The 13,793-nt window shown below is 44.5% G+C and overlaps 1 protein-coding gene across 3 annotated transcripts in view; it reads right to left on the minus strand.

Moving 5' to 3' along the window:
• FBXL20 (F-box and leucine rich repeat protein 20) overlaps nt 1-13,793 on the minus strand; it is a 51,340-nt gene that overhangs the window by 17,983 nt on the left and 19,564 nt on the right. For all 3 annotated transcript variants that reach the window (XM_063403751.1, XM_063403750.1, XM_063403752.1), the window contains exons 3-5: nt 7,860-7,914; nt 5,446-5,520; nt 3,300-3,394 (exon numbers count right to left, since the gene is read on the minus strand). In XM_063403751.1, coding sequence (XP_063259821.1) covers nt 3,300-3,394; nt 5,446-5,520; nt 7,860-7,914 — 225 coding nt within the window. The remainder of the gene's footprint in view (nt 1-3,299; nt 3,395-5,445; nt 5,521-7,859; nt 7,915-13,793) is intronic.

Consider the following 13,793-nt stretch of genomic DNA (forward strand, 5'->3'; position numbering starts at 1 on the left):
GAATGAAGAAAATCAAGAAGAAAATCAGGATTAAATCAGGATGAAAATCAAGAAAGAAGAAAATCAAGAAGGAAATCAAGAAAATCAAAAGAATCAAGGAAGAAGAAAAGAATGAAGAAAATCAAGAAGAAAATCAAGAAGAAAATCAGGATGGAAATCAAGAAAGAAGAAAATCAAGAAGAAAACCAAGAAAATCAAAAGAATCAAGGAAGAAGAAAGAAATGAAGAAAATCAAGAAGAAAATCAGGATAAAAATCAGGATGGAAATCAAGAAAGAAGAAAATCAAGAAGAAAATCAAGAAAATCAAAAGAATCAAGAAAGAAATCAAGAAAATCAAGAAGAAAATCAGGATGAAAATCAAGAAAGAAGAAAATCGAAATAATCAAGAAAGAAGAAAGGAATGAAGAAAATCAAGAAGAAAATCAGGATGAAAATCAAGAAAGAAAAAATCAAGAAGAAAACCAAGAAAACCAAAAGAATCAAGAAAGAAGAAAGAAATGAAGAAAATCAAGAAGAAAATCAGGATGAAAATCAAGAAAGAAGAAAATCGAAATAATCAAGAAAGAAGGAATGAAGAAAATCAAGAAGAAAATCGGGATGAAAATCATGAAAGAAGAGAATCAAGAAGAAAACCAAGAAAATAAAAAGAATCAAGAAAGAAAGGGATGAAGAAAATCAAGAAGAAAATCGGGGTGAAAATCAGGATGAAAATCAAGAAAGAAAAAATCAAGAAGAAAATCAAGAAAATCAAAAGAATCAAGAAAGAAATCAAGAAAATCAAGAAGAAAATCGGGATGACAATCAGGATGAAAATCAAGAAAGAAGAAAATAAAGAAGAAAACCAAGAAAATCAAAAGAATCAAGAAAGAAGAAAGGAATCAAGAAAATCAGGATGAAAATCAGGATGAAAATCAAGAAAAGAATCAAGAAAGAAGAAAATCCAGAAGATCAAGAAGGAAGGAAATAATCAAGAATAAAACAATCATGAAATCCAAGAAGGAAACCACGAAAACCAGGAAGGAAATCAAGAAGGAAATCAAGAAGAAAATCAAGAAGAAAATCAAGAAAAAGAAAAGAACAAGAAAAAAAATTAAGAAGGAAATAAAAAAATAAGAAAAGAATCAAGGAAAGAATCTATAAAGAAAAAAATGGTCAAGAAAACCAAAATAAAATCAGGAACAAACCCCAGAAATTCCTGGGATGCTCCAACCTGGAGGCATCAGATTCACCCAGAACTTGACTTTATTTTCATGAGAATTGAGAGAAATGGCTGCTGGGTGAGGTTAAAAATGATAAATTAAGTGATAAAAATAATTTAGGTGTAATTTCTTAATTGGACATTTTATGCTTAAAAACCTTGGAAAGAGATAGAGACAGAGCAATTTTTCATTTTGCTAACTACAAATCACAACCTGTGAGTTTCTTCATGGGTTTGGGTGATTTTTGTAATTGGGTAGAAAAATCTGCATTGTTGGCCACGGATGTTTGGATATTGGGTTAAAAATAAAAATAATTTAAGGGTTAAAAGTAAAAATAATTTTGAGTTTCTTCATGGGTTTGGGTGATTTTTGTAATTGGGTAGAAAAATCCACATTGTGGGCCACGGGTGTTTGGATATTGGGTTAAAAATAAAAATAATTTAAAATCTAAAAATAATTTAAAAATGTCATTTCACAATTGGACATTTTATGCTTAAAAGACCTTGGAAAGAGATAGAGCAATTTTTCACTTTGCCAGCTACAACTCACAACCTGTGAATTTCTTCTTGGGTTTGGGTGATTTTTGTAATTGGGTAGAAAAATCTGCATTGTGGACCACAGGTGGTTGGATATTGGGTTAAAAATAAAAATAATTTAGGGGTTAAAGTAAAAATAATTTTGAGTTTCTTCTTGGGTTTGGGCGTTTTTTTGTAATTGGGTAGAAAAATCCACATTGTGGGCCACAGGTGTTTGGATATTGGGTTAAAAGTAAAAATAATTTAAAATTTAAAAATAATTTTAAAATGTCATTTCATAATTGGATATTTTATGCTTCAAGGACCTTGGAAAGAGTTAGAAACTTTGCTAGCTACAACTCACAACTTCTGAATTTCTTCATGGGTTTGGGTGATTTTTGTAATTGGGTAGAAAAATCTGCATTGTGGGCCATGGATGGTTGGATATTGGGTTAAAATTAAAAATAATTTAAGGGTTAAAAGTAAAAATAATTTTGAGTTTCTTCATGGGTTTGGGTGATTTTTGTAATTGGGTAAGAAAGCCTGCATTGTGGGCCACGGGTGTTTGGATATTGGGTTAAAAATAAAAATAATTTAAAATCTAAAAATAATTTTAAAATGTCATTTCATAATGGGATATTTTATGCTTCAAAGACCTTGGAAAGAGTTAGAAACTTTGCCAGCTACAACTCACAACTTCTGAATTTCTTCATGGGTTTGGGTGATTTTTTGTAATTGGGTAGAAAATCTGCATTGTTGGCCAAGGGTGTTTGGATACTGGGTTAAAAATAAAAATAATTTAAGGGTTAAAAGTAAAAATAATTTTGAGTTTCTTCATGGGTTTGGGTGATTTTTTGTAACTGGGTAGAAAAATCTGCACTGTGGGCCATGGATGTTTGGATATTGGGTAAAAGTAAAAATAATTTAAAATTTAAAAATAATTTTAAAATGTCATTTCATAATTGGACATTTTATGCTTAAAAGACCTCAGAAAGAGTTAGAGACAGAGCCATTTTCACTTTGGTAGCTACAAATCACAACCTGTGAGTTTCTTCATGGGTTTGGGTGATTTTTGTAATTGGGTAGAAAAATCCACATTGTGGGCCACGGGTGTTTGGATATTGGGTTAAAAATAAAAATAATTTAAAATCTAAAAATAATTTTTAAATGTCATTTCTCAATTGGACATTTTATGCTTAAAAGACCTTGGAAAGAGATAGAGACAGAGCAATTTTTCACTTTGCCAGCTACAAATCACAACCTGTGAGTTTCTTCATGGGTTTGGGTGTTTTTTGTAATTGGGTAGAAAAATCCACATTGTGGGCCACGGGTGTTTGGATATTGGGTTAAAAATGAAAATAATTTAGGTGTCACTTCACAATTGGACATTTTATGCTTAAAAGGCCTTGGAAAGAGTTAGACACAGAGCAATTTTTCACTTTGCCAGCTACAACTCACAACCTGTGAGACTGTAACACAGGTAAGAATTAATAAACACCCGAGTCCACACACAAACTGTGAAATTGGAGCATTTAATGCTGGTTCTGAGAGGAAAAAAAGGAAATTAAACCCCCCCAGCTGTACCTTAAGGCGTTGTCCCCCACGCCCAGGCAGCCGCGCAGGCTCAGCTTCCGCAGGAACCCCCCGCACCTCTTGGAGATGTTCTCCACCACCCGGCCCTGGGGACAGCAGGAGCCACATCAGGACCCCAAAAAGCTCCAAAAATCCAAAAATTAACATTCTGCAGGTTCGTGGTTTTGTTATTTGAGGGAAATTTTGTTATTTGAGGGAAATTTTGTTATTCGAGGGATATTTTGTTATTTGAGGGAAAGCGGTGGAAAGGGAAATAAAAATGGGCTGAGGGAGAGGGAGGGGGGATTATTCAGCTTTTGAAGATGGAGAGACAAGGAGTGAACACCTAAAGGAAATCAGCTGGAGAATTTTGAGGAATTTCCTTCATTTTGGGGCTCCTGGGCATGGGCACAGACTCCCCAAGGAAGGTGAGGGGAGCTCCACCCCAGATTTCCAATGGATAAATTCCAATTTCTACTCAAGAGATGAGCAGAACCAGCCCAAGAGTTTGATCCAACCATTTGTGCTCCAAAAGGTATTTTAATTTCAATTTAATTTTAATTTAACCCCATCACAGCCAGGATTTACCTTCCCCAAAGGACAAAACCACTGGGGAATGTTTGCAGCAGCACTCAGAACCTCTCCCTGCACTTTGGCTGCTCCTCACAGAGCAGGAGCATCCCTCAGTCCTTCCAGGACTAAATGGCATTTGGGATGAGGATTTTCTTCCAGAATCTCTTTTCCAATCTAAAATAAATCCAAATTTGCCACCAGGCTCAACACAGCTCAACCCCACGGGACCCTGGGCTGGCCAGGTGAGCTCTGGGGACACCACGGGAGCAGCTCCAGCTCCAAAGTCCTCCAAAAAGGCTGGAAAAGCTGAAAATCTCCCTGATTTCACAAATTCCTCAAGCAAGCCTATAAATTCTGCTCCAATTAGAGGAGCCAAACGTGTTTCTATCAAGAATTTCCGTGGACTGATGGATTAAACTCTGTTACAGCAGAGCCTGGGGGTGCCAGGAGGCCCAGCAGGGACTTTGAGGGGAGATAAAACAAATTTTAGCATTTTGTTTTCAGAGGGGAAAGGCAAGAACACGGGTTTGATGTGCAGGGACACGAAAATCACCCAAAAAGCACCGAGGGGTGGGAAAAGCCTGGTTTGTATTCCCAGCCTGAGCTGCTCATTCCCATCTCCTGCCACTCCACACATCAGGAACCCTGAAAATTCCACTCTAAACAAAAAATTCCATGGATCCAGGATGTCCAGGGCACGTCAAGAGGTGAATTATTTGTTATGAAGACCCCAAATCCTCCATTTCCTTCCCCCAGGCCACTCAGACCCTGCTGAGGTGACAGTGCCACCTCCTGCTCCTCATCCCTGACCCTCAGCTGTACACTGGGATTATTTTTAACACTTTCCTGCAAATTCAGGGGTGAATTTCCCCCCTTCACTCAGCAGCTGCTGGATGCCTCTAATGCCTCAAGCTGCAGGCACAAATTCCCCATTCCCCTCCTCCAGCGTGGTTTAAACAGGATAAAACATCCTGATAAGGGATTTAAGGATTGGGGTTTTTTTCCTCATCCCTTTTTCTGCTTCAGGCAATTTGGATTTTCAGCTTGCTCAGCTGCAGGATCCACATCCCACAGGTTCAGCCTCAAGGGAGCAGCTCTGAAGCTGAATCTTTTAGGGACAGGTCCTTGTCCCTCCCAAATCATCTTCATTTCGATTTTTGGTATTAAAATGCAAATATTGCAGGCCATGATTCAACAGACATTCAGTCCTCGTGTTCTAATCTGAGTGCAAGGAGGAGCAGCTTAAATTCTCTCCCAAACAAGCAGCAATTTTCCCCAAAATGCACCTTTTCCACTAATTTCTGTTTTCAGAACAGACAAAAACGATTTTCCTTCCTTTACTGCGTTTAAATCTCGCTAGGGATTTCGAATTCTGTCCATTTTCAAAAGCTGAATGGATTGCCAAGACTTTCAAAAACTCCCTGAAGCTGAAGAACTGAAATTAATGATTTCTCTCTCCAGGGAAGGTAGGAAGGGTTACGCTGGGAGCATGAATCCATTCTAGGCTGTAATTACATTTTAACAAGGAAAAAAAATGGGTTTGTATGTATAACTTAATTATAACTTAATTATAACTTAATTATACCTCGATGTCCCTCTGGAAATCAAACAGGTCAATTCGCTGCCAGTTACTGCCATCCAGGGCCAGAACATTCCATGCCTTTATCGAGGGAAAAAATGTAAATAAATGCGTGGTTAATATGAAAAAAAAAAAGGTCAGGGGGAATTAATCACAGTCTGTTCCTTTGAGAAACAATAGAAACAATATTCTGTCCCAGGTGGGAAGGCAGGGAGAACAGGGCAGGCACCAGGAGCATTTGCAGGGAGCAGGAACTCAAAATTCAGAATTCTGAGGGAATTCCAGCTGCCCTGGCTGCTCCCATTCCTTTGGGAGGCAGAGGTGTGAGCCAGGAGAGCACCTGGAGCTCTCATTCACATTCCTGGCTGGAATTTCCTCACCTGGGCACAGGTGAGACCCCCAACCCCGCAGCTGGGCTGGCAAAGGGTTTGGGGTTTGTTTAAATCCCCCAAATCTGCCCTGGTTCCTGCTCCAAAGGAGAGCACAGAGCTGGATTTAAAATTTCAGTTACATCATCAAGGTAAACAAGTGGATTTTGTAATAACCAGGAGTTATTGGTTATTCCTTGTATTCCAAGTTACTCCTTGTAATAATCAGGAATTATTGGTTATTCCTTGTGTTCCAAGTTACTCCTTGTAATAATCAGGAGTTATTGGTTATTCCTTGTATTCCAATTTACTCCTTGTAATATCCAGGAGTTATTGGTTATTCCTTGTATTCCAATTTACTCCTTGTAATATCCAGGAGTTATTGGTTATTCCTTGTGTTCCAAGTTACTCCTTGTAATATCCAGGAGTTATTGGTTATTCCTTGTGTTCCAATTTACTCCTTGTAATAATCAGGAGTTATTGGTTATTCCTTGTGTTCCAAGTTACTCCTTGTAATAACCAGGAGTTATTGGTTATTCCTTGTACTCCAATTTACTCCTTGTAATAATCAGGAGTTATTGGTTATTCCTTGTGTTCCAATTTACTCCTTGTAGTATCCAGGAGTTATTGGTTATTCCTTGTATTCCAATTTACTCCTTGTAATATCCAGGAGTTATTGGTTATTCCTTGTGTTCCAATTTACTCCTTGTAATATCCAGGAGTTTTTGGTTATTCCTTGTGTTCCAAGTTACTCCTTGTAATATCCAGGAGTGGTACAAGGGGTGAACACAGGGTTTTTTTCATGTTTTCCACCCCAAATCCCACCAGCTCCGAGCTCCTCCCCACCACAGAGCAGCAGCTCTCGGGCAGGAGTTGGTGCAGAGCTGAAACTGGTGACACAACTGAGCATTAATTGGTTTTTTTGGGGTTTAAACCTCACTGCTGATGTTTGAGGTCAGGAGAAAAGCAGTGGGAAATGCCCCAGTGGCTGCACAACTCCCTGGGCAGTGCAGGGAAGGTTCCAGAACCTTCCTGTACATCCCTGCAGGAATTTCTGTGCTGTGCCATGGGATGGCTGCAGTGCAAACAGGAGCTGGGACAGGCCAGGAGAACACCCTGACATTGGCAAAGAACCCCTGAGAGCCCATCCTGGCCCTGCTGGGATTTCAGGATTCCAGCTGGGAGCTCCTTCCCCGTGTTATTCAGGTGAAACTGTAACGCCCAGACACCACACGTGGTGTTTCTTATGCAATTAAATGATGTTTAAGCTTTTTTTTTTTAATTTCAATGTGCTTAGAGTAATTAAATCAGTCGTGGTTGAGATTTGGAGCCCCCTTCCCTGTGTTATTCAGTGACAACTGTAACGCCCAGACACCACACGTGGTATTTTCATGCAATTAAATGATGTTTAAGCATTTTTTAAAATTATTTCAATGTGCTTAGAGTAATTAAATCAGTGGTGGTTGAGGTTTGGAGCCAGGGTGGTGAACACAGCACTCCAGCACCTCCCCTGGGTCACCACCCTGCCCTGGCTGTGCTGCTGCCCCTGGGAATTACCAGGCAGGGGCAGCAAAAAGCACCAGAATTAATCTGGCAGCTCCAGAAAACTGAATTTTCCAAGGAAATAACCCAAGTTGGGTTTCATTAACTGAAGCCCACAAAGGATAAGAACATCACTTTATTTCCATGCTTTCTCCAAGGAGGAAATGAACTTTCATTGAGTGTGCAGCACCTCTGTGAGTTAAAATTCCTCAAAAATTCACCTCAAAATTCCTGTGTTTCTGATTTCAGCAGGGTGAGCTCCCTGGACAAACCCAGAATGAGGGGGGAGTTCTGAACAAAGCATCAGCCCCCTCCCCTTTGTACCTGGGACACTGGAAAATGCTGTTCCAGCTTGGAATTCCCCTCCACTGCTGCCAGGGGAATGTTCCAGGACTTCCAGGGGACATTAAATGACCCCAGCAGAGTGGCACAAAGCTCCCTGGGGAGGGAGGATTGTCACCCAAATCCAGCCCCCTGCTAAAATCCACCGGGAAGGAGGAAAATTCTTACCCTGGAAACTTGAGCACAGCGACACAGAGTGACCACATCCAGGAAAGAGAAAATTCTGGAACAGAAATAAGAGATACCTTATTGGTTATTGGCATTTTAAATAAAAAAGGGATGTGGGAAACAAAGGGGGGGAGGGGAAAAAATAAAAAGGACTGGGACAGCAAAACTTCTTTGTGATTTGGCTGAAAGCTGAGCTGTGAAAGGAAGTGCAGAGGCAGCAGTTCCCAAATGGAAAACACGGCCATGGAGCCACTGGGAAACAGAACAGAACCCTCCCACCTTGGAGGGGCTCCTGACCCCAAATCCCCACTGCTCACCCCAGGGAGCCCTGCAGGAGCCCCTCGGCCAGCCAGGACCTGGGGCAGCGCCAGGGATGGCTCTGAGTCTGCACAGGAGTGACTCAAACACCGCCAGCAACAGCGGCCAGGAGTGGGCAGTGCCACCCCTCAGTGCCATCCCCGAATGCCATCCCTCACTGCAGTGCCACCCCTCATTACAGTGCCACCCCTCAGTGCCACCCCTCATTGCAGTGCCATCCCTCAGTGCAGTGCCACCTCTCAGTGCCACCCCTCAGTGCCACCCCTCAGTGCAGTGCCACCCCTCATTGCAGTGCCACCCCTCACTGCAGTGCCATCTCCCATTGCACTGCCACCTCTCAGTGCCACCCCTCATTGCAGTGCCATCCCCTAGTGCCACCCCTCAGTGCCACCCCTCAGTGCAGTGCCACCCCTCAGTGCCATCCCCAGGATCAGGGCAGGGCCACAGCCCGGTTTCGGTGCCCGGATCATTCCCACGTTTCCCAGCCCGGTTTCAGTGCCCAGGTTATTCCAGCGTTCCCCAGCCCGGATCATTCCCGCGTTTCCCAGCCCGGATCATTCCCGCGTTTCCCAGCCCGGATCATTCCCACATTTCCCAGCCCGGATCATTCCCGTTTCCCAGCCCGGATCATTCCCGCGTTTCCCAGCCCGGATCATTCCCGCGTTTCCCAGCCCGGATCATTCCCGTGTTCCCCAGCCCGGATCACTCCCGTTTCCCAGCCCGGATCATTCCCGCGTTTCCCAGCCCGGATCATTCCCGCGTTTCCCAGCCCGGATCATTCCCACATTTCCCAGCTCGGATCATTCCCACGTTTCCCAGCCCTGTTCCCCAGCCCGGTTTCAGTGCTGGATCATTCCCGCGTTTCCCAGCCCGGATCATTCCCGCGTTTCCCAGCCCAGATCATTCCTGTGTTTCCCAGCCCAGTTTCAGTGCCCAGGTTATTCCTGTGTTTCCCAGCCTGGATCATTCCCACATTTCCCAGCCCGGATCATTCCCGCGTTTCCCAGCCTGGATCATTCCCGTGTTCCCCAGCCCGGATCATTCCCACATTTCCCAGCCCGGATCATTCCCGCGTTTCCCAGCCTGGATCATTCCCGCGTTTCCCAGCCTGGTTTCGGTGCTGGATCATTCCCGCATTTCCCAGCCCGGATCATTCCACATTTCCCAGCCCGGATCATTCCACATTTCCCAGCCCGGATCATTCCCACATTTCCCACCCGGATCATTCCCGCGTTTCCCAGCCCGGCTCACAGCGCTGGAGCAGCCCTGCAGCGAGGACAGGCTGGGACAGGCTGGGACAGGCTGGGACAGGTTGGGACAGGTTGGGACAGGCTGGGACAGGCTGGGACAGGCTGGCATTGCCCAGGCTGGGGACAGGAGCTGCAGGGTGACCCCAGTGTGGCTCCCAGTCCCTGAAGGGGCGGCAGGACAGACGGACAGGGGCTATTTGCAGGACAGGGGGATGGGAAACGAGGGCAGGGCTGGGTGGGATCTCGGGAAGAAATTCCTCTCTGCGAGAAGGGAGGGGGAAAAGCTGGAATAGGCTCCCAGAGCAGCTGTGGCTGTCCCTGGATCCCTGGAAGTGTCACAGACCAGGCTGGACGGGGCTTGGAGCACCCTGGGACAGTGGGAGGTGGCACTGGTGGCACTGGGTGGGCTCTGAGGTCCCTTCCAGCCCAAACCATTCCAGGATTCAGGAACTGGCAGAGCCAGATGTGCTCGGCCAGGAGGGACAGTGACACTGCTGAGTGTCACCCTGGGCAGGGCACACCCCGGGGACCCGGCCAACGCCCTTTACTGGGATAAACCGACACCCTTTACTGGGATAAACCGACACCCTTTACTGGGATAAACCAACACCCTTTACTGGGATAAATAACACCCTTTACTGGGATAAACCGACACCCTTTACTGGGATAAATAACACCCTTTACTGGGATAAACCGACACCCTTTACTGGGATAAACCGACACCCTTTACTGGATAAACAACACCCTTTACTGGGATAAACAACACCCTTTACTGGGATAAACCGACACCCTTTACTGGGATAAACCAACACCCTTTACTGGGATAAACCGACACCCTTTACTGGGATAAATAACACCCTTTACTGGGATAAACCGACACCCTTTACTGGGATAAACCGACACCCTTTACTGGATAAACAACACCCTTTACTGGGATAAACAACACCCTTTACTGGGATAAACCGACACCCTTTACTGGGATAAACTGACACCCTTTACTGGATAAACAACACCCTTTACTGGGATAAACAACACCCTTTACTGGATAAACCGACACCCTTTACTGGGATAAACCGACACCCTTTACTGGGATAAACAACATCCTTTACTGGGATAAACCAACACCCTTTACTGGATAAACCGACACCCTTTACTGGGATAAATAACACCCTTTACTGGGATAAACCGACACCCTTTACTGGGATAAACCAACACCCTTTACTGGGATAAACCGACACCCTTTACTGGATAAACCGACACCCTTTACTGGGATAAACCAACACCCTTTACTGGATAAACCGACACCCTTTACTGGGATAAACCGACACCCTTTACTGGGATAAACAACACCCTTTACTGGGATAAACCGACACCCTTTACTGGGATAAACAACACCCTTTACTGGGATAAACAACACCCTTTACTGGGATAAACCGACACCCTTTACTGGGATAAACAACACCCTTTACTGGGATAAACCGACACCCTTTACTGGGATAAATAACACCCTTTACTGGGATAAACAACACCCTTTACTGGGATAAACCGACACCCTTTACTGGGATAAACCGACACCCTTTACTGGGATAAATAACACCCTTTACTGGGATAAACCGACACCCTTTACTGGGATAAACAACATCCTTTACTGGGATAAACCGACACCCTTTACTGGGATAAACCGACACCCTTTACTGGGATAAATAACACCCTTTACTGGGATAAACCGACACCCTTTACTGGGATAAACCGACACCCTTTACTGGATAACCCGACACCCTTTACTGGGATAAACCGACACCCTTTACTGGGATAAACCGACACCCTTTACTGGGATAAACCGACACCCTTTACTGGATAAACCAACACCCTTTACTGGATAAACCGACACCCTTTACTGGGATAAACCGACACCCTTTACTGGATAAACCGACACCCTTTACTGGGATAAATAACACCCTTTACTGGGATAAACCGACACCCTTTACTGGATAAACCGACACCCTTTACTGGGATAAATAACACCCTTTACTGGATAAACCGACACCCTTTACTGGGATAAACCGACGCCCTTTACTGGGATAAAGGAGTGGCACAGCTCAGACTCCAGGATTTCCCTCGGGATCTCCCCCCAGCCGTGGATGCAGGAAGCACCGAGCCCATGGAGAGCTCCCAGTCTGCACCAAGACATCAATAATGTCTCAAATTCAATGGGGATTTCAATGTCATTTTATGGTTTATGGTTGTTCAAACAATCGTGGCCCAAAACAGACGAGGTCAAGCGGAGGGTGGGAGGACATCAAGGTCTCGTTCCCTTTGGGAACAATTATAAAACTGGAGTTTTTGCAAAGATAATGCAAGAGTTCAACCACAATACGCTTTAATATTTAAATTTAATATTTTCAGCTTGAAGGCCACCCGAAAGAGAAGGTAAATGTTGTCAACCACAAGCAGCAGGGGTGGGAAAAGCCCTTCAGAAACACGAATATTGGGAGAAAAAGGTGTTCCTGATGGAGGGTAAATGCAGATTATTTATCAGAACACTGCTGTTAAAGGTTTCACAGAGCAGCATCAAACCAGGATGAACCTTCCCTCCTGTCCCCCTGCACTTCCCAGGGATACTCCTGGATCCCAGGAGTTCAGGAATTCAGATCCAAGGGGTTCAAGGCACCTCTGATCTTATCATGAGACAAATCTGACAGTGGGAAAAGCTCTGGAGAAGAGCCCACGTGCACTTTAATCCCAAATTAACCTGGAATCCCAAATTCTGGGTTTCAGAAATTCTGTCCTCCCTGCCCACAGACAAGGAGCCTGATGTCATTTATTGGTGTCCAAGGGGTTTTTCAGCACAAAACAAAACCAGGAAAGCCTGGGAAATGAGGGAAGCTGGAGAAAATTCTTATTTTCAAATTCCCATCGTAGGAGTAAACAAAACTTCAAATTCTACAGGTCACTCCCTATGGAAGTTTTCTCTATTTCCATTTAAATTCCCTGCTCCGTGGGAATCCCAGACTGTTAATGATCACCTCATCCCTCTATCAGGGCTGGGAGATCTGAGATAAATTCTGAATTCTCCTCCACTTCCTGCTCCTCCCTTCCAGCCTGCCCACACAACAAGAGGGATTCACCCCGGCCAAGCCTCACCCCTCTCCCTTCCCCAGCACGGAGATCTCAGCTCTGAGCAGCTCCAGAGACTTTTCCAGCCTTCCCTCAGCTCCTCCTGCACTCATCCAAGACCCTGAGTCGATCATTCAGCAGAATAAAGCTGCAAAAAGGACTTTTTTCACAGCAGTTGTGAATTTTCATCATTTCAGAGCCGGATCCAGCTGCTCCCCACGGATCAGGAACAGCAGCAGGAGCTCAGGTAAAGCCTGCAGGCACCACGACCTGAGCTCAGAATTCCCCTGCAGCCCTGAGCTTGGGATTTTCCCTCTCCAAGGAACTGCTGGACAACTTTAAAATACCCCAAACCCCACAAATAAGCAGTGACTGAGCTGCAGCAGCAGCAGGTTGATCAGCTTGAAGGATTGAATGATTTGATGATTGACTGCTCGAATGATTTTCCCCAATTCTGCATTAACAGGCCCAAAGGCACCGTGCTGGGACATTTATTTTTCCACCCAAACAGGATTCCTGTCCTGCTCACAGCTGCCTGGTGATCAGTCTTTTTTATTCTTCAGAGTTGACAGTGGAGAAAATAATCCACAAAATTAACTTTATCATCTACCAGTGATCACAGATGAAGGCAGACGGAGCTTCCCAAACAGGAATTAAATCTGGAATTGCAGCAGATTAAATTGTCTCACTGCAAAGGGACTCCCTGTGTGGATGATTTTGTCTGAACAGCTCAGCTCTGCACAATTTGGGTAAAACACACTCACTTTGAGCAATTTTCAGGATTCAACCTCTTAATCCACTCAGGGGTTTCTAGGACTCCTCACTTTCCCACTGCTGCCCTAATTAGATTAGGGTCAAGACTCCCATGAAATCCCTGCACGCTGCGGGCTCTGAGGTGAGCCAGCTTAGACCTTCAGCCTTCTAAATTTATCCACACCAATTTCAGCCAGCAACCCCTTCAAAATCCCAGTTCAACTCCAGTTTAACCCCAGTCCTCTCAGGGTTAGTTTTCCCTGAGATTCTCCTTGGGGTTGATGTTCCCCAAGGAAGAAAGGTTTTCAGGACTCTGTCTCCTTCTCAGGGTTTGCGTTCCCTGAGATTCTCCTCAGGGTTGCTGTTCCCTGAGGTAAAAGGGTTTTCTCTTGGGGTTTCTGTTCCCTGAGATTCTCCTCGGGGTTGGTGTTCCCCAAGGTGCTCAGGGTTCCCCCAGTGTTGCTGTTCCCTGGGAGTTTCCTCTGGGTTGCTGTTC

The sequence above is a fragment of the Prinia subflava genome, chromosome 8 (genome assembly GCF_021018805.1).
Source record: "Prinia subflava isolate CZ2003 ecotype Zambia chromosome 8, Cam_Psub_1.2, whole genome shotgun sequence".
In the NCBI taxonomy this organism is placed as follows: domain Eukaryota; kingdom Metazoa; phylum Chordata; class Aves; order Passeriformes; family Cisticolidae; genus Prinia; species Prinia subflava.